The following is a 20,230-nucleotide window of genomic DNA, read 5'->3' as shown; positions in this document are numbered from 1 at the left end:
GTGCACTTTTAGTTAAACGGCACGCATTCAACCTAAAGTGCAATTATTTTCACATTTTGGTTAAAACGTCCGGAGTAATGGAAGCAATAGTCTCTTCAATTCTTTGTCTCAACCCTGGAAAATCATTATGTAGCGGTGGAACGTAAACACCATCTTTTATAAAGCCCCAAAGGAAAAAAATAAATCGCATGGCGTTATGTCAGGTGAACGTGGAGGCCAGCAAAAAAGAGCTCTGTCGTCTCGACCATTACGACCAATCCAACGGTTAGGGACTTAGAAGTTCAACCACTCTCGAACAAATAGAGATTCCAACGGGAAGGGGCTCTATCCTGTTGCCAAATAAAGTTAACAGGTGCACCCTCTACTAATCGCCATTTTGCGTAGGTGGCACTGCAAGCGATAAAACAACAAACCAGTACTTGCGCATGCGCTTATCTAAAACTGTTTGAGTTACTCTTTAATTGTGACTGAATCAAAATTCTACAACGCTTACATTTGATACTATTAAAATTTATAACTGGGACATTATTTTATGGACATACTGTACAACTTTGATGTGTACGATGCGTAATAAAAAAATACGGTGATGGAATTTTTACAGCAGCAACTGCTGACGTTACATCTATTTGAAGTAATAAACGCGGTAGCCAGATTCCTTAAGATAATCAGTGTCAAGTTTGAACAAGTTGTGACTTGTCAGTTGGCTTCCAGAGGAGGAAGGTGAGGTGTTTACCGTGTATTTCGCGCGTCATGGATAGAGACCACGAAATTTTGCGTATTCGTCTGGCCTCAGTGTAGAATTCAAAGTCATAGGTGTATACAAACATGTTTTCTTTCCCATTTGTTGATTTCTTAGCGAGAACATTTTAATCCTAGTTAATTGGCACTACCTGATTCGCTCATTTCTCTCCAAAATGTGTGTCTAAATAACTTCGGTCCAATCATGAACATTCCAGTCCTAGAATGCATCACTAGCCAAGGAGAGTATTTAGAAAAAGATTAGTTTAAAGTTGATGTAAGCTTATTACTTTGTTCGTAATTATATTATTCACCCTATTTTTTTATCACATCCCGTAGTCTTCAGTCATAACACATGTATATCTACGCTTCAACCAAACCTAGAATTGTTCAACAAGTGATTCAAACATAATGTGATGATACACAGTGCCTGCCGATATTTAATGTGAGAAATATGTGCAAACTAGTCAAATTTTCTGAAACCATAGCTCAGTTAATTCACAGGTGGCATTGGAACGAGCTCAGATTACCAGGTAAACAGGCTGATACGTCGTAATTTTAAACCAAGATATCCATCTCACTGCTGGTAGCTAAGAGTGGCGTTGTTCATCAAGAGACGGCTCTTGCTGTTTACGCAACTGGCCGAAGCCCCGGGCATCTTCCGCAGCTCACTGTAGGCTACTGGGCAATCAGATACGAGCTACTTTTTCCAGAGAAACTCCACAGAGTCGTAACTAACATTCTAGTTCCGAAATCCTCCAAAATTACATGCATGTTAATGTAATTGAGATATATCGGCTGGTAATAATAATTAAGTTGGCAATTGCTAGAGAAACAGAAATTTCGCGGGTTCATAACCTGCAGGACAGATTTGATGATGCTTTGTAGTCTCGAACCTTCGCCACGTGTTCGTTTATCGATGTTCTTGAGTTAAGACTTTTTAGTCTTGAAAAACCTCAACCGTTCAGCGGCTGATTTTTTTAAAAATTTGTTTAGACTACCTAAGCGGTGGCGGATACAGGAAATTATTTCGGGAGGGAATTTGAAAAAAATTGCATTAAAAGGAATTACGCCAACTACAAGGGCTTTAGGCAATTACATTATCACTGCCTTCGTGGTTTGGGATTCCAGGTGTTGTAACAGCTCTCCTTGCATTAAGTACCCAAAATAACGTACTGTCTTCACCGAGGTCTCACATATTTTTTTTGTAACTTCAGAGTGGGATATATTCCTTCTATCCTTTCCCGCGTCCACTACTATACCTAAAGGCGTATCAAAACAACTTTGATACAATTGCAGACGGCGCAAAAGTATTAAAGAGTCCATAGTTCCACTTGTATAGTTAAATGTATCTGCAAAAAAATTGTTGAGTCTCTGCCAGTACCACTGACCTTTAATCTGGAACATTTAATTATGTAGGGACATCCATTTCGTTTTCCTGTGGGTTGCGGGGGGTGGGGGTGGGAGGGGGGGGGGGGAGCGCGTGTACTTATGTACACGCGTATGAAGTTATACTTCTTTTTTTATTTAAGACACTGTACTATTTTGAAATTTATTGCAACATAAAAATTAATTAAATAAGTACTCATTATTCAACATTAATATAAAAATGTGTATAAATAATATAATGGCAGTACGATACCTGAAAAGCATTTTATGTATATATTTGCTTGAATCACAATTTTATAATCAAGTATTCTGTAATTTAAAAAGGTAAAAAAAAAGCCGAGTTTTGAACCAAGGTCCTTTATCCGAATAACTGCGCATTATAAGCACACTAATAAGTTTAGTATGTCCCCTAATTGTCATGAAAGTGACTATATATGGGTTTTATGTTCATGCACGTGGGATCACCATCTTCATGTGAAAATTCACTTTCATATTTTTTTTTTCCATAACCCGCCTAAAGAAGAATAACTTCAAAAAAGTCTCCAAGTTGCACAACGTATAATAACGCAAGTATTAAATAACGAGCCGGTGTTGAGCCAAGCCCGCAGCCCGCAGGCCGCCCCACGGCGCATTGGCGGGCGTAAGCTGGGAGATAGGAGCTGTGGCGTTGTTTGCTAATGACCTCCCCCCCCCCATCCCCTGCTTGTGCGAATACGCGGCCTCGTTCCCCATAGGGCGGGCGTCCGGTCGTGCGGTGACTCGCCGACTAGCGCCTCGTGGCTGGCCCGTGCCGCAGTGGCGTGCCAGGGAGGGGAGGGGCGTTTGAGTTCAGTGGCGTAGCCAGGATTTGTGTATGGGGGGTGTTAAGAAGCATGACCCCCCCCCCCCGTATTAAAGCGGGGGGTCCGGGGGTCCTCCCCCGGGAAAATTTGGATTTTAAGGTGTAAAATAGTGGTATTTTAGCTGTTTTCGGTACTTAAATTTAAATATTGTAATGGTAAAAATTTATTAATTTTTAATATGAAATTTGTTTGAGTGATGAATAATAAATTTAATTAAATATTTGGGGCTAGGGGGGGGGGGGGGTGTTGAACCCCTAAACCCCCCCCCCCCCCCCTGGCTACGCCCCTGTTTGAGTTACGAGGTTTTTGAAGTGAAACTTCTCTGGGCGCGATAAGAACAAAATTTCAAGGCCGAATTTTAATGCAACCTTTTTCGTGTATAGCATTTTAGTGAAACGTTTTCTGACGCGAAGAGGACAGAGTGTAGGTACCTACTTGGTCAAAGAGATATAAAAAGATCACTATGCCGTATACGTTGCTGGGCTCGTTTTTTTTTCCTCTTTGTGCGATTATTCGTCCGCCACCAAAAAAAAAAAAAAATCAAAATCAGAACCGATTTAGATAGATGAACAAAAGAATAAGACAGAGAGTGTGCGCATGCACTTGTTTCATAAAATAGATAGGTATCCTATAGTCAGTTGTGAATACCTTGAATTTTATAATATTGCTACCAGCGCGCTCACGTTCCTCCTTGTTCAACCAGCAGCGTAGAGAGCGCTGTCGAGACAGTCCTTGCATTTCCCGCATAGATAGCGCTACTGGTTATGAATTTCATATTTCGTTCGGAGATTAAGCCTGTTCTGAATGGCAGAATTTTTGAAGAAACAGTAACACGCACAGTTTTTATGGTGTGATTATTTCAACAGTTAATAATAGTTATTTTGTTAATTAATAATACTTGAGTGATCAATAATTATTGATATCATAAGCAGTTATTCTTAAGTTAGTAATTAGTTAATTTATTTTTATTAATTTACTTTTAATTTAATAAAATGTCTAAAAAATATATAAAAAATGTTGGGATTCTTCAATACTTGAAAAAGAAATTTAAAAAAAACACTCACTGTGTTATTTTTACAAATTTGTCTTCTTTATCTTCTCTCTCTCTCTCTCTCTCTCTCTCTCTCTCTCTCTGCCATTTTACCCCTTACGATATATTTATAAGTCAAGGTTTGAATTGCCAAAGAAGTTTCACTTCCATCACGTTTATTGAGTTACAAACGCTCTTATTTTATGCATGATTTTAATCATGGTAGGATGAAAATTCAAGTCTATTGCTACACAGAAAAAAAAATTCTGTACTTTTACAATTGGAAATATTTGGCAAGAAATATTTTGTAATACTACAAGAAAGATATTGTAGCTTTCTTACAATATATATGGGAATATATGTGCATATATTAAATATGTTTTTCAAGATGATATTGAGTATTTCTTAAGAAAATTGGCGCATAATTGTATATGTTAATAGATGTTTCATGCAAGCATAATTTTTTAAACCATGGAAAAGATAATTGAATGTTCAATAATTGGACTTCATTTTGTTTTATTATGCTTATTAATGTGCGCAGTTAGCACTGGAAAGCTATTAAAGCAACGGTTTACAAAAAAAACTTTAACTATTGGAGGTACTGGAACAACACAAAGCATAAATGCCCGGGTAAGAATCTGAACCCAGTATTACTGCAAACACTATTTTGTTGTGATACAGTTTTTTTTATGTAAATGTACAAATTTACAAATATCTGTAATTTTATATAATATTTCTGTTCCAGTTACAAAAAAAAATACAGTGTAATATAATTCATTGGAAACCTTACACAAAGGTGACAGTACAGTTATAGCCACTGTAAATTTTACAAAACTTTAAATTATTTTATTGTAGGGTTAGAAAAATTGTACTTTGAATAATGGGGAGGGGGGCCCGAAAATAGTATTTGCCCCTGACAGCCCTGGGCGTGGCTACGCGACCCTTCCCATGAACCCAAATAAATATATAATTAGTAGGGGCAGGTATTTATCGCGGAAAAATGGGAACGCTCATTAGACTGCATTAAGGTATGCTCGCGCCAGTGATTTTTACCTTGAAGTTGGTTTCCGTCTGCAAGAGAAGCCATTGCCCCGTTTGTAGACTGAAAAGTTTGCGGATTATTTTCGCGTTAGGATAAAATTCAAATATGCATATCTTTAAGCCAATTTTGCTATTGGCACACAGTTTATAGGAAATATTACTGGTCAATAAGAGACCCTCAACTAAGATATTACCGAATCACAGTGATCTTACCAGTTGGCATCGAATAAACAGGTGACATGTGACCGTGTACACACAGCACTGTGCATCCTATCCTAAAGTTAATTGAAAACGCGAATTTTTCCGGTCTCTACCTGTTTGGCAGGGCCAGTAAGATCGTTATTGATTCCGCACTGGATGAATGTTATTGGTGTGCTGACAGTAGACTTGCAACTGATATAAACTCAACTAATTAAGAAACACAGCCGACGCTGCAGTGTTTTAACTCATTGCTAGAGATCTGCAAAATTCGCGGATTCAATGACCTCGAGGATAGACTCTACTACACTCTACACACTCAGGCAAATGCCACCTGTTTATTGGCTGCTGACTTGTAAGTCGTCTCGACCGAGTGTCTGTGATTCAACACTTCTATGAGCGAGGGTCTCTAATTGGCCCTCATTACTCCAGATTAACAGTGAACCAATGGTAGAAGCAGCGCTAAGGTATAATTATTTTAATTGTAGCATATCACGAAATGAATCCGCGAATTTTGCAGGTCTCTACTCATTGCCGATCTCGAGATCTTTCGGCGAAAAGTACATGGCCCTATAGTTATCTGTAGGGACCGTAAAAATTCGCGGATTAAATGACCTCTAGGATAGCCTCCATTATCCTCTGCACTTCTCAAGTAAACACGCGTGTTCATTGGTTACTATATTGTGAGTCGTCTCCACTGGGTAGCTTGTGATTCGACGGTTCTTTGGTCGATAGTATCTCATTGGCCCAGAGAGCTCCAGTTAAACCGCGAGCCAATAGAAGAACCAGCATAATTATACATATGTTTGAATTTCATCCTATCACGAAATGAATCCTCGAATTTTTCCGGTCTCTAGTTATCTGTAGTGGCACGGAAATTGTGCAGATTCATTTAGTCGCAAGCTAGAACACAAATCTTCATACTCTTGCACTGTGTTCATGATTGAACCGCAGTTATTTGGTCACGTCATTCTGCGGCCGTGCCAACGATGTCCAGCTAGAAAGGCAAGTGAGCGAATCAGTTGAGACCGGAACATTTCGCATTGTGAGTTACTTCTAGGATAGACTGCACCGTGCTGTGTATATACCTACAGGCACATATCACCTCTTCATTGGCTGCCGACTGGTGAGACGTCTCAGCTTGTTAATTTCTTAGTTGAGGGTCTCTTATTGACCAGGAGTATTCCTTATAAACTGTGTGCGAATAGCGACATTAGTTTAAAGGTAAACATATTTTAATTTTATCCTAACTCGAAATGAATCCGCGAATTTTTCCGGCCCCTACGAATCAGGTAGTGCCGCTTGACAAGAACAAAAAAGTTCTCAATAAGAAATCAGTCAATGGAAAAGCATACATGATTTTTTTTTTTAAATTCTACCCTGACGCCTGATTAATCCGCTATATTTCCGGGTCTGTAGCATTTAGAGACCCAGAAATCCCGTGGCTTCTTTTGGTCGTATGGAAGACTGCACACTTTTAAAAATTTGCAAAGCTTTGATGACTGGATTAAATTTTTTTTCGACACCACCCTCTGCAACTGTGTGCCAGTGTACTACCAGCTAGCAGTAGAGTTACAAAACCACATCGACCCATTCAAGGGAAGGAGAGGTTCCACATTAAGAAATCGGATTGTAGGAAAGCATATATGGGTGGAATATGCATAGAACTGTGCATTTTAGCCTGTTTATAGCTCTGGTCATGGCCAGAGCCAGCTGCATTTCGCAAAAATTTTACGTGACAAGATACATTTCAAAGCATTTTAGCTCATTCTTGCTCCTTTGGTTGGTAAAACCATATTTTACACGGCTTAGTAATGGCTATAACTCATTCGTAGAGACCTGCAAAATTCGCGGTTTCGATGGCCTTCAGAATAGACTGCACATACCCCTGTACACTCGGGCAAATAACGCAAGTTCATTGGTTGTTGACCTGTAAGTCGTCTCAGCTGGTTTGTCTGTGATTCGATCCTTCTTTGCTTGAGGGTTTATAATTGGTTGATATTCGCCAAGATGAACAGTAAGCCAATAGCAAAATTATCTAAGAGGTATATGTGTTTGAATTCTAGCCTATCACCGAATGAATCCGCGAATTTTGCAGGTCTCTACTCATGGGTTTTATCCATTAAAAATTAAGTCTGCAATAACACTTTTAAGCCATTCAACGAACTACTAAAATTTTAATTAGTAATGTTTCTTTTAACTTCAATTCGGAAAAAAACTTTAATGTGTGATAATAGCTTTTTAATTTTTACTAAAACATTTGTTTACAGTTACCTTGGTAGCTTCAGTTATATATATTAGAACATGCTACGTCTCGAGCTTCATTTAGACAGGGTAGAGCAGCTTGACGGACAGACGGCGCTACTCGAGGCGAGCTATTTCTGCCTCGGGAGTTTATAAACCGGCACACGGCGTATCTCAGAAGGAGTGAGCAGGAGAGTCACCCTCCCCCCTCTGCTGACGAAGCTAGCCAGGGTACATAGTTGGTCACAAAATATAAATTTATTTTTTTAGCTGCACGAATCAACAAGGTTAGATCAAGCTTGGCAGTCTTGAAAAAAATTTCACGTTCCAGTGTGTATCAATCGGCGAAAACGTTTTACTTCCAAGGAAAGCTCCTTCACTTAATTCCACTTGTCCATGTCTTGAAAGATAGCTGAAAATGTGGATTTGCAAAGGAAATAACATTGTTATTGTAGTGAAGGATCTGTATTATTCAAGCACCATTCTGTTTACTGTAAATTCGTCTATAAATGTTTTAATACTGTAGAAACACCATACATTTGAAATTTTAAATCTTTCACTTTGCTGGAACCTTGGAGAGTACCTTCAGGCCGATACGAATGTCATTGGAGGGTCTTCCAGCACTCGAGACGGACATCAAGAGAGAAGGATCGCCGGCAGGATCTTCTAGAGGGCCTGTCAAGAGAGGTTCTCGAGCAGGACCTCCTGCAGGGAGTCCTGGTCGACGCGCTGCACCAGCCGCACGTTGGGGGACGCCCCCGTGAGGCCGCCGTAGTCGACGAGCAGCGTCCCGCGCGCCGCGACGCCGCGCGTCTCGACGTCGGCGCGGTACAGGCCCGCGAGCTTCACCAGGTCCGGGTAGAGGGCGACCGCCATGGCCACCGGGTCGGCGGACAGCCACTGGGAGCCCGGCGACCCGCCCAGGAGCTGCTTCCTCTCCGCCGCGTTGAGCAGCCGCACCGCCGCGCCGGCCAGGGCGCCCAGCTTGCTCGCCCGCCAGTCCTGCGGAGGAACCCAGGGCCGGCGCGTCCGTATAGGCGAACCAGGCAACCGCCAGGGCGGCGCAGCACGACACACAACAGCTCATATCATATGTTTAACGATTATTTAAACTAGATGAAAATGGATTTTTGTAACAGTTTGGAATGTTTATATTGATATAAGTAATTGTTTAAAGTCCACGGTGACCTGTTTATGATTTATAATCAGTAAAAAAGTAAAAAAAAAAAGCCTGCTTACATTTTATTGTTGACAACATCTTAGGCTTATGTGATGTATTTTGAGGCAAGAAATATATTTTTTTATGGGGTTTCCGGCCGGGGGTGGGGTTAAGGTTTTTCGCCTAGGGCGCCGATTTACCTTGTACCGGCCCTGGAGAAACCCCCCGTCTAGTCCAGTGGCCAGGCCTGCATGCTCACTCCTCAAATACACCGTAACAGCGTCACACGCTTTAGTTTGACTGGGAGATGTACGCGCGTTACTTGGCGTGATAAAAAAAAACTAACTTTAATTTTGCATGAAAATAAGTCATAAAAACAAAATAATAAAAGGACTGGAGTGATATTAAAAATTACGGCTGGTAAAGTATAAATTCAATCAAATTTATATATATATATAATCACTCATTCAATATTAATATAAACATGACTATAAGAATCAATAATTTAATTTCGTAAAATAATCGAGATAAATTTTAATAATAATGAAAATCAATAAATATGCTGATTGTTTATTCTAAATAATTTTTAATTATTTATTAAATAATAAACTAATAGTTTATAATTCAAATAAATTTTACATGTGAACATAACCTCACCTATATTATTGCACTTGAATATACATTTGATAAAGTTTATAAACACAATTTATATCACTAACATTCACATAAATGTTTTTTAAATTATATCAACCAGTATTCAATATCTATCAATGAAGTATATGATTTAAAAGCACATATAGGTATAATTTTTATTTGTATGCAGCCTTTTTTTCAAACTGCGAAAATTTCGTTGAATGGTGCGCGCGCATCGCAAAAATTCACTCTCGCCATCTTTCATAACGTGCCTTTAAGAAGTATAACTTAATTTTTTTTTTACTGTGACTTCATATTCCTAACTGATAAAATTAACTGAAAAAAAAAGTCAGTTCTTAGTCACTATACCTCAAAAATTAAGTTGATGCTACATTAAATTTCAGGTTGTTGGGGTCCATTCCTCCTTGTAATGGCCTCGTACACGGATGTTCGCTGAGCAGTGAAACTGAGTGGGAAAAAAAAACTCATTTAAATATTGAGATTTGAAACGCGCTTACACAGTAAGAGTTGCTGTCAGTCAGTCAGTCAGTGGCGGTTGGCGAGCTATTGCAAACCATGCTAATGCTCGCTCAGTACTGACTGGTTTGGCTTCCCGCTGACTCAATAGCAATTAGAACGTAGTTCTGCATCCCACGAGCGAAACTGTTGCCTCGCCGATTTGCTCGTGGTTGGTCTTACAATGCAAGTCCGGTATCCCGCCGACTTTGCGTTGGTTATTGATTCCCGGCGCATAACTGCAAGAGCGTACAGTCAGTCGCCACAGCTCTGAATCGCATGTTTTGCGGCAGCATTACCATCTCGATATAAAAACAACCTAAATCTTTGATAATATTTTTTTGCGTTAGTGCTCTGTGTCGTCTCGTGTGTATTTGCTCAGCGCAACATTCTTTCTTGGTGAAATTTCATGAGCTAAAAAAAAAAAAAATATATATATGTCCCTTTTCTTTAATATGGTGATCAAAACCACGTGGATAAAAGTGAATTTACAAACACCTTATAATTTACCTCACCAAGTCAGCAGCAGTTTTACACAGATATATATCGTAAATTCGTTGGTGGATAACTAGATCTCAAAGTATTCACTGTTACCCTCACTGTCACAAATATATCACAAATATATTGACGCTTTCCTCGTGACTCTGAACTTAAAATAAAAAAAAACCCTTTGACACAGCCTACAGGCGTATGCAGATTTCGAAGTACCCATTTCTTCTGGAAACGTTCTGGAAACTTCTATAAACTTCTGGAAGAATTTAAGAATTTAATGAACATGACATCCAATATGTTGTCTAATATTCTAAAATGATTTTTAAAATATTTGCTCATATTACATGCAAAGAATGTTTCGAATGTTTTTAACTTAGAACGAATTTCATATTATGCCTACTAAGGTAGTTATACATTTTTTTTTACCTTCAAACACTATTTTAATCCATTGCACTAATATGTAGTCGTATATAAATTTACATTTGGACCAAGGTTTAAAATAATATGAAGATGGTTTAAAATATATTCAAACGAATTTGATAGTAAGGACGTATTTTTTTTTCAAACCCTGTATTTACGGAAGTAGTTTGTTTCATCAAAATTTGTTACAGCCAAAGGTTAAAGATTTTTACAATAAATTATAACGGTTTTTTATAGTATACCTACTTAACATTTTATGATTTTTTTTTGTCTTTCAACTCCTGTTATTTATTTACACCCCTTGTAGTAATGGTTGGTTACCTAAAAATCTACCTAAGACATGTTTTAGACAGTAATTATAAGGTTTAAAATAATTAAAAACTGATATACATGGCACGGAAGTTTATTTTTTATTGCAACCCCTGTTTTTTTTAACCCGTTTTAGTAATGGTTCGTCGTATTAAAAATTGTTTCAGACAAAAGTTTTACATTATATATATAAGGTTTACAAACAGTTGAAAAGATTTGATAGTGTACTTACAAAGGAAGTTATTTATTTTGTTTTTCAACCCCTGTTATTTTACACCCCTTGCAGTAATGGTTGGTAATAAACAATTATTTCGGGTAAAATTGTAAATAATATTTTATAGTTTCACAATAAATAAGAACGGATTTAAAAGCGCAAATGGTATGGAAATTAAGATTTTCTTAATTTTCACCCCTGTTTTTTTTCAACACCTTGCAGGAATGGTTTGTCTTATAAAAATAGTTTCATACAAATATTTTAGATAAAAAACTATAAGATTTACAAACAATTGTAACGGATTCGATTGTGTGTCTACTAAGGGAGTTATGAATTTTTTTGTCCTTTAACCCATGTGTTTTCCGTCCCTTGCAGTTATGGTTGGTTGTATCAAAAATGCATTTAGACAATTTTTTTTAGTATTTTTATAATACGTTCAAACGGAAGCGATATTCGTCATATTATGGGAGTTATAACAATTTTTCTGTTTTTTTTACTTTTTTTTCAAAAACCTTCCCCATTTTTACCCCTTTGGTCTAATTTTGCCCGTTAACGAACTCGACCGAGTTTTATGTAGCTGTTTGGAAGTGATTGGTGAAAAATTACCGAAGTTATCGTGCCCATAAAAATGTGACATAAATATATATAAACTTTTGAGTTTCCGCATCTTTTGGGGTATATGGACCATGAAAAGCAAAAATATATAAAAATTTCCCGGAGGTCGAACCATGGTAACGGGTACAATAGGTAGTCTTTCTTCGAAATCTACCTAATACACAACATGAGGAACGAACCATGTGCAACACAGAATAAAATACAAAATTTCACCTGCTTCTAACTCACTGATCGAAGATGTCACGAATTCAATTAGCAGAAGAATACTCGTTTATGGTTTACTTATTCAAACAGAGTTTTTAAACACACATTGGGAAAACTTTCCCAATGATGGACCCATGGAAATATAAACTCGTATTGATTATAAGAAATCGCGAAAATTAATATTGTAAAATTGTTGGAACGGGATGAAACATATTGATCAATGAACCCCCGAAATGTGTATATGTCTGTGACATTTTTTTTAAGGACAAATTAAGTAAAGTGGGCTCTTACGACACACGGTAATGCGCAAATTTGGTTAAGGTGGCGGAACCTTTAATATTATAGTGAGCTTCGAACCACAACTGGATGCCGACTCGATGATCGTACATTTGTCATTTGAGTCACGCGGGCCTAACCCTCGCCACACGGGCTTAACGCATCAGCGAACAAGGCCACCGAGGACCCGACAGTTCAATGTCTTTTGCTTCTAGCCCCAACACACGCAATAGAGGCTTCAGCCAACATGACATGGTCCACTTGGCAGAAAGGAAACAAGGGGGGAACTGTGGGAATCTTTACCATGGTGATGTTTATTCTTACCATGTTGATGTTCATCCTTACCACGGTGATGTTCATCCTTACCACGGTGATGTTCAACCTTACCACGGTGATGTTCAACCTTACCACGGTGATGTTCATACTTACCATGGTGATGTTTATCCTTACCACAGTAATGTCCATCCATACCACGGGGATGTTCATCCTTACCACTGATGTTCATCCTTACCACTGATGTTCATCCAGACCACGGTGATATTTATCCTTAACCCGGTGAAGTTCATTCTTACCACAGTGATGTTCATCCTTACCATGGTGATGTTCAAGTGCTCCTTAATCGTCTCCCACGGCACCAGGTCAATCGGCTTGATTTTGCTGTTCGTGGTGTCGGTCGAGTTGAGGACTATGAAGTCGGCCTCCGGGTCCATGTAGAAATTGAACTCCACTCCTGGCTTCATGTTGCCCACACCTGCACAGAAGTACTTCTTATATTTGTTTGATTCGTTCACGTGTACTTTAAAAATTTTCCTAGTGTCGGCGAACTTAAGATGGAACAGGACCCGCAATCTTGGTTTTATTTCCAAATATTAAGTCAGAGTTCTACATGACACGAGGGACTCGCTCTTGGGACTTACTGGTGCCATCATCCGTGGACTGGTGCAATAATTATGAAAGTCGTATTTGCTCCCGTAAAATAACGAATGATATTTTCCCTACTTTTCCAGATAGTAGACTGTAATGAGATGTAAAAACTTTGAGACTTATTATGTATGTCCTGCCATGCTAGGAATTAGGATAAATAACTAAAATCTGAAGTTATAGTAAAAACAAATTGAAGAATCCAACCTGGCGAGGGTCTTAGCTCCTTTATTGACGGGAGACAACTTACGTGTTCACTTACTGAACATAACCCTTCCATGAACATGTCTTCGTAAGCGGGATCTAACCCGCTCCCCCTTTCTACAGACGAGCGAGTTGGCGCAGACTTGCCTTCCAGCGCGCTCAGGTTCGAATACCCGTCCAGCTATTCCGATTTCTGTTCAAACCGAAATTACTGCAGGCAAATGATAGGATGGTAATTTAGAAGACCTTGTCCTACTGTCAAACTTTCGTCTCCAACTTCATGTGAAAACAAAGTTTGAGATTTAAAACTAGACGAAAAAATTGAACAGATAAACTCAAAACGTTTTATTTTTATTGTCACACTATAAAAGTTTATTGTTGGAGTGAGCTCGCTCAAAATCTTCCACTTATGAGTATTTTAAATTAAAAAAAGAATGCATGTTTGCTTGAAAATGGGAAATTTTGAATAAGTTTTGGGGGACTTTCGATGGTCAAGTCATCTAAGATGTCTCAGTGCAAGATGGATCCTGCCACCTGAATTACCAAAGTACACTACCGAAGTGAGAATGGGAGATACGAGAGTACCTGAGAGAACCAACCCCACCTCTTTACGGCAATGTCCACCAAGTTTACCACTTGTGAAAAATTTATTAACATTTACCATGTCGAGAATCGAACCCGGCGAGTGATATGACCACCCAACTACCACGAGGGATCATAATGCGATGGGCAAACATATTGACTTGTGAGGTACAGCTGATGCAAACATTCACATGTACATGCGATGTACCTACATGCGCCAGCAGAAGAAAGCTTAATGACTACAGTGCTGGCTGCAGAGGAAACCTCGGTGAACGACGATACGTCCTCGATGGAGACTTCAATGATTGGTGATTCATCAACAACTATCGAGCATCGATGTCGTCACTGTGACAAGATTTTCTAAAACAACAGTAATTCTCGCCGACACGAGAAGAGAGAGTGTGCTTAGAATCTTTCACGCAAAATGTTAAGCTGTGACCAATGTCGCAATCGTCACATCGGTAGTGAATGCAATACATTGGAAACTGACGGCACGGAACTGCAACAAAAGAAGCTAAGATGGCGGATGAAGCTCCTCACCCTCGGCGCTGCCTCCCAGGACCACGACGCGCTGCACCTTGGTCAGGAACATCGGGTCCAGCCTGATGGCCAGAGCCAAGTTCGTGAGCGGGCCCAGGCACACCACCGTTATCTCGCCTGGAACACGGCAGCCCACAGCACAGCCTTGGTTAGTCACGGTCCCGCCATAATACATTAGGCGGTTCAGCATTTTGTACTTAACGAATTTATTTCTTTAAAACTGTAAAGTAGGTAATGTCAATTTTTTAATGTCCTTGCAGATTGGATTCTACTTTTTTTAAATAGTCACACGAAGATCTGCTAGATAGGGTCAAATGCACGTATGTCAATGGTTTTTCTATGGTCCCATCTGAACCATTATGGTCTTTCATACAATCACTCCAATACTACCGTAGGTATGGTGACGACTTCTTGATTTTCGCAAAAGTTAAAACTAGAACTGTCTAAACATCTACGCAATTTTTGTATGTCAGTGAGTTCATAGAAGATCGAAAATTAGGCTATAGTTTTGTAAACAAAACCATGTCAAAAAACGTGCATTGTGAGGCAATTTAATTTTGTTCAGTTTCTCACAAGAGTGACCAGTACGATCAGGCTCGACGGCGGAAGTGTTGGGACATGTTTTAGCGCAGTATGTTATTTTTAGTGAAGACAAACCGACTGTACCGATATATGATATTGGCCATTGTGTCGCATAGTGCTGATTTGGTGCTCACAGATGCGAGTTATGCCGGGCCGCTGAGATCGCACCCACGACCCACGTCCATGAGCCCGACGCGACAGAGGACCATTTTTTTCGTTGTGCTGTTTGTACAGTTCAGTCTTAAAGATAGGCATTACGCGTAATCTTAAGTGATTTTACTATAACTTTCTTCCTGAAAATGGATTGCGAATTGGTCATATAGTTTTATGTATAATCGTAGATTAACTCTCTGGGTCACCATTTCGCAACAGGCACTTGGGTACAGTAGCGTATGCAGATTTTCATTTTTAAGTAGGGGGAGGGGAATAGAACCATTTGCCCCGCTGTTTTCTGTAAATTTCTTTCCATTTGTTGGTGGGAATGAAGGATTTTTTTGTTAGTAATTTAGGGTTCTAGATTTTGGTGTAGTGCTTTTCGGTCTAGTACCTTTCGGCTAAATGACTTTTGGTCTAGTGACTCTCGGCCTTGTGTCTTTCAGTCAAATTACTTTCGGTCAACTGCATTTGGCTAGAGTTGATATATTCCCAGCGAGATTAATTTCGAAGTTTTTGGTTTTAGTGCTTTTCGGTCTAGTACCTTTCGGCTAAATGACTTTTGGTCTAGTGACTTTCGGCCTTGTGTCTTTCGGTAAAATTACTTTCGGTCAACTGCATGTTGCCAGAGTTGATGTATTCCCAGCGCGATTAATTTTGAAGTTTTTGGTGTAGTGCTTTTCGGTCTAGTACCTTTCGGCTAAATGACTTTCGGTCTAGTCCCCTTAGGTGCAGTGATTCTCGGCCTACTGCCGCGTCCCCGCCGCGCCTACCTGGGTACTTGTCGACGAGCTCCACCAGCGCGTTGGCGGCGTGACACTTGCGCACGAGGGCCGCGGGGTCGGGCGGGTCGGGGTACGGCACGTCGCCGAAGCCGTCCGCGCCGAAGTAGTTGTCGGAGGGCGGCGTCACCAGCAGGGACTGCGAGGCGCCCGCGTACACCGGCACCTGGGCCCACACAGCCAGGTCGCCTTCTGTCTCGCCGTCGACACATTATACCTCGTGTGAACGGTGCTCGACCATGCCTGACGACGGTTACAGTCCCCATCGTGAAACACAAGTCGCCTGCACAGTTCAAACACTGCACAGAAAAAAGTTATGTGCTTTGGAAACCAGTTGCCAATAAATCGTTTGTAATACTTAGGGACCGGGAAAAAACGCGGGTTCAGTGACCTGTAGGATGAACTCCACAGTTCTACGTACACTCGGTCAAATGCCACCCACTCATTGGCTGCTGTCTTCTGAGACGTTCCAGCGTAGCAGCTTGTGATTGGTTAAAGCTTTGGTTGGGTGTTTCTCATTGGCCCAGAGTCATCCAGGTGAGTTGTGAGCCAATAGCAGAGGCAGCACTGAGGTATAACTATTTGTATTTTAGCCTATCGCGAAATGAATTCGCGAATTTTTCCGGTCTCTAGTAATACGACAACGAATATATTGTAACAACACATGGCTATGGTTATTTTTGTATATATGAAATACAGTTCGCAGGCTTTCGCGGCTATTGTCTTAAGTTGCTTGGCTTCTGGGTTGTAGCTGCATCTAAGGCGAATATATCACCGACTTTTCGGTCGACATTGCGATCGCCATCATCTGGTTAGAGTTACCTACTCGTAGGATTTAGTTTACTTTTTTTTACATTATCTTTACATCTTTACATTTTTACATTTACCTACTCGAATTGAATCACAGACTACCTATATGAGATGTTTCACAAGTCAAGAGCCATTCAACAGGGGAATGTTTCTTTTTCTTTTGATAATGCAAAGGACTGTGTTGTCCATCTCGGAAGTCGCCGAGCCCGTTCCCTCACGATTGTGTTTGACATCCTCACTTTAGTTAACGTTTGGTCCATCATATCACTGTGAGATAGTAAGGGAAATATTTTTTGTTTGTGTGGTGCACACGCGCTCAAGATCCTGATTTTGTTTGGAACAATACATATTTAATACGACGTTTAAAAAGTATGCACAAAGTTATTTTTTGTTAAATTTATGGCTGCTCGTTTGACGGCAAACGTGTACCAGGAAATGCTTCAAAAAATATTGTGGACAGTGATCTTTTCGTCAAAGGTTCATTACCAAAGAGTATTAATAATTTCCTTGGAAGTCAGAGCGAATGTAAGGGGTGGCTAATAGCAGTGTGAAGCGTGTAGCGGTACGGAACCAGAATTTTTTTTGTGTGTAAAATCTCAGCTTTTGGTATACGGCATTTGGTAAGAGTAATTCGTGAATGGAACGGAAGTCACATGGAACGGAAATGTGTAACCACGGCGCTGCCATACTATGTGGTAGATGGTGAGAACCAAAGTTCACAAAGTCAAAAGGAAACTTTATAGTTTAGTGAATTTTAACAAAATGAGCAGTATTTTAATCAAATTCCTTGTCGAAAATCAGGTCCACAAAGCCAGGATTTTTTAAGGTCTTTTTCGCTTTTATCGGAGCCATTTCTAACAGCTTAAAATTTCCATCTGTTTCATGCTGCTATCTGTGCGTGATGGTGGAAAGCAACGTTTACGATTCAAGAAGCGAATTCTAGCGGCGGGCGCATCAAGTATGTGTGTAATTGGCGTCCAGAAATTTTGGTATTTTAAAAGCGAATATTTTATTCATTTGTATATGTATCACTCTCGGCAGTATTTTTTTATTTTTTTAGAATTCTACGTTAAATTTCGTGTCTTAGTTCCATATTGTAAGTTTATTTGCAACCTGAGAACACATTAATTTGCTCATTACTGACGTTAGATGTTTACACATCACTGACAAGTACTGAAAGACTCGCTCACATTATTTTTCGAGTGTTATTCACACAGCTTGCAGTATAGTTTTATTATATAATTTCGTGGAGCGACAAACCACGGCAATCTGCTTTAAAAAGTAGTTTAAATCACTATTCTTAACCTAGTATAACTGTCGCTGGAACCTGTTTACCTGACTGCAACAACGTACGAAAAAAAATGTATGAAATGATTTCATAGTAAAACCGTGTTAAACGAAATACTGAAACTAGCTCCTATATTTGTTGTAAGTAATCAGGAATACTTGTTAGGTAAGTTTAAATTGCATGCGATTGAGTAGATAATGTGCCAAGTTATCCACGAAGCAGGAAAACTTGTTAACGGGTAATTTGCTATGAAAATGACTTAGCTCTTGATCATAGGCTTTCGTGGCCAGTAACGAACTACTCTTTGGCTTCTGGAATGACGCCACGTCATAGTTTTAGTCATCTTGAAGATGGTCGCAACAGGGCATTCTGAAACGTCGGCAACACTCATCATTTCCACGGACGTGGTCTCAACAAGCCAAGGAGTAGTTAATTAGAATGCCTTGCTATACCAAACACCTACATAAATAATTCAAAATAGTGGTGCCCCTAGACTTCGTGGGGCCCTGCGCTTTTTACTTTAAGGAGGCCGTTCCCCGGAAAATTTGAAAAATTAACTCTTTAAAACAAAATTTTAAGCCAACCTGGAACTCCAATTTCTACGATGGTTGTGATAATTCACCTTTAAGAAATGTTGACATTCTTTCCTGATAAATTTTGTTCGGGTCAGTGTTATAAATGCTTACGATAAAATTCCGGCGGAATCGCGTAATCATGCGTAGAATTCAAATATTTGAAAGTTTTACTGATACGGAATCACGAATTGAAGTTTGTATTGACCAGCACTTTAATTTTCATTTCCTTATCCTATTAATGTTCATGTTTCGAAAAGAACAGTTGACTAACAAGTACGATAAAAAAATTGGTTATCTGTAAAGTCGGTTTACGGACGATAGTTTAACGTGACAACGTCATAACAAAACATTGATGAAATGATTGCATACTTTTATGAATAAAATTTAATCATTTTTATTGAATTATCACTATTTTGTATGGATACAAAGAAGGAGTGAAATGATATCTACAATTTAATTGATAAATTTACTTTTATTTGCACTCATTAATTCAAATATGTTTACTACTTTAACGAACAGATTATTTCAACCATAACTTTTTATACATGTTTGCTATTCAACTTCTTCCGATCTGTGTTATTCTGTTAAGGATAGGTCGACGATAGGAAAAGTAGGAAGGAGTTTTTCAAGTTTAATGTGCCTCGAAAAAGGTCAAATCGATGGTTGTTCCAAACGAGTGGAAGAGAGATAGATGCGGCGCAAGCGTACAATGAGCGTAACGGGACGATGAGCGTAACGGGACAATGTGTGTAACGGGACACTTTTTCGTGCGTGCAGCCGGCGTTCATCGATTTATTAGACGTTGTCACGTCAAAAAAAGGGGAAACCTGGGCGCGGACTCGGGCCTCGGAGCCGCGCACATGTAGTGAGATGGTGGCCAGAGAGCGCTGGTACTCACGTCGAGCCGGCCGGCGGTCTGCAGCACCTTGAGCACGTTGGCGACCACGTTGCGCACCCCGGTGTTGCCTTGCACGCACGTGATGGCCGCCACGTGGACGGCGGGCACCGGCCGTCGCCGGGCGCGCCCCAGCAGCAGGAACAGCGCCGCGGCGTCGTCGGTGCCGGCGTCCGTGTCCACGACGAGCCTGAGGGCGCCCGGGGCCCGCGGGGGCGGCGGGGGCGGCGGGGGCCGCTTGGGCGCGCGCAGCAGGCGGCCGTCGGAGCTGCGCAATGCACGGTCGCCGCCTCAAGGCCCACCCGGAGCTCCAGATTTAGAGGTCTGGAGGCCTCGAGACAACAGAGGAGCGGAGGCCCCCTGGCCCCAAATTATTTTCCAAATAAAATGAACAATTTTTTTTTCAGTCGAGTTTTCCAATAAATAATTTACTGTGAAATCAAGTAGATTCTCTTAGTATTTAAAAAACTTATATAAAAAACTTATATGAAATTAAATTTTAGTGTTAATGAATATTTCTGTTAATATTTAACAATAATATAATCATTTATGTACAAAGTACTGTAGGTAAAGGTAAA

General features: G+C 40.0%; 2 protein-coding genes across 7 annotated transcripts in view; one reads left to right on the top strand and one right to left on the bottom strand.

Moving 5' to 3' along the window:
• The window catches only part of LOC134530487 (CBP80/20-dependent translation initiation factor), a 152,098-nt gene that overhangs the window by 54,271 nt on the left and 77,597 nt on the right, over positions 1–20,230 (top strand). The window lies entirely within an intron of this gene.
• The window catches only part of LOC134530488 (uncharacterized), a 58,332-nt gene continuing 42,766 nt past the window's right edge, over positions 4,665–20,230 (bottom strand). For all 3 annotated transcript variants that reach the window (XM_063365338.1, XM_063365339.1, XM_063365340.1), the window contains 5 exons: positions 19,656–19,920; positions 16,076–16,250; positions 14,568–14,684; positions 12,914–13,071; positions 4,665–8,484 (listed from right to left, as the gene is read on the bottom strand). In XM_063365338.1, the coding sequence (XP_063221408.1) occupies positions 8,161–8,484; positions 12,914–13,071; positions 14,568–14,684; positions 16,076–16,250; positions 19,656–19,920 (1,039 nt within the window). In that variant the 3' untranslated portion in view covers positions 4,665–8,160. The remainder of the gene's footprint in view (positions 8,485–12,913; positions 13,072–14,567; positions 14,685–16,075; positions 16,251–19,655; positions 19,921–20,230) is intronic.

Source organism: Bacillus rossius, chromosome 3, assembly GCF_032445375.1.
Source record: "Bacillus rossius redtenbacheri isolate Brsri chromosome 3, Brsri_v3, whole genome shotgun sequence".
NCBI lineage: Eukaryota > Metazoa > Arthropoda > Insecta > Phasmatodea > Bacillidae > Bacillus > Bacillus rossius.
Note: the sequence above shows the minus strand (reverse complement) of the source record. Positions and strands in the feature narration are given on the sequence as shown.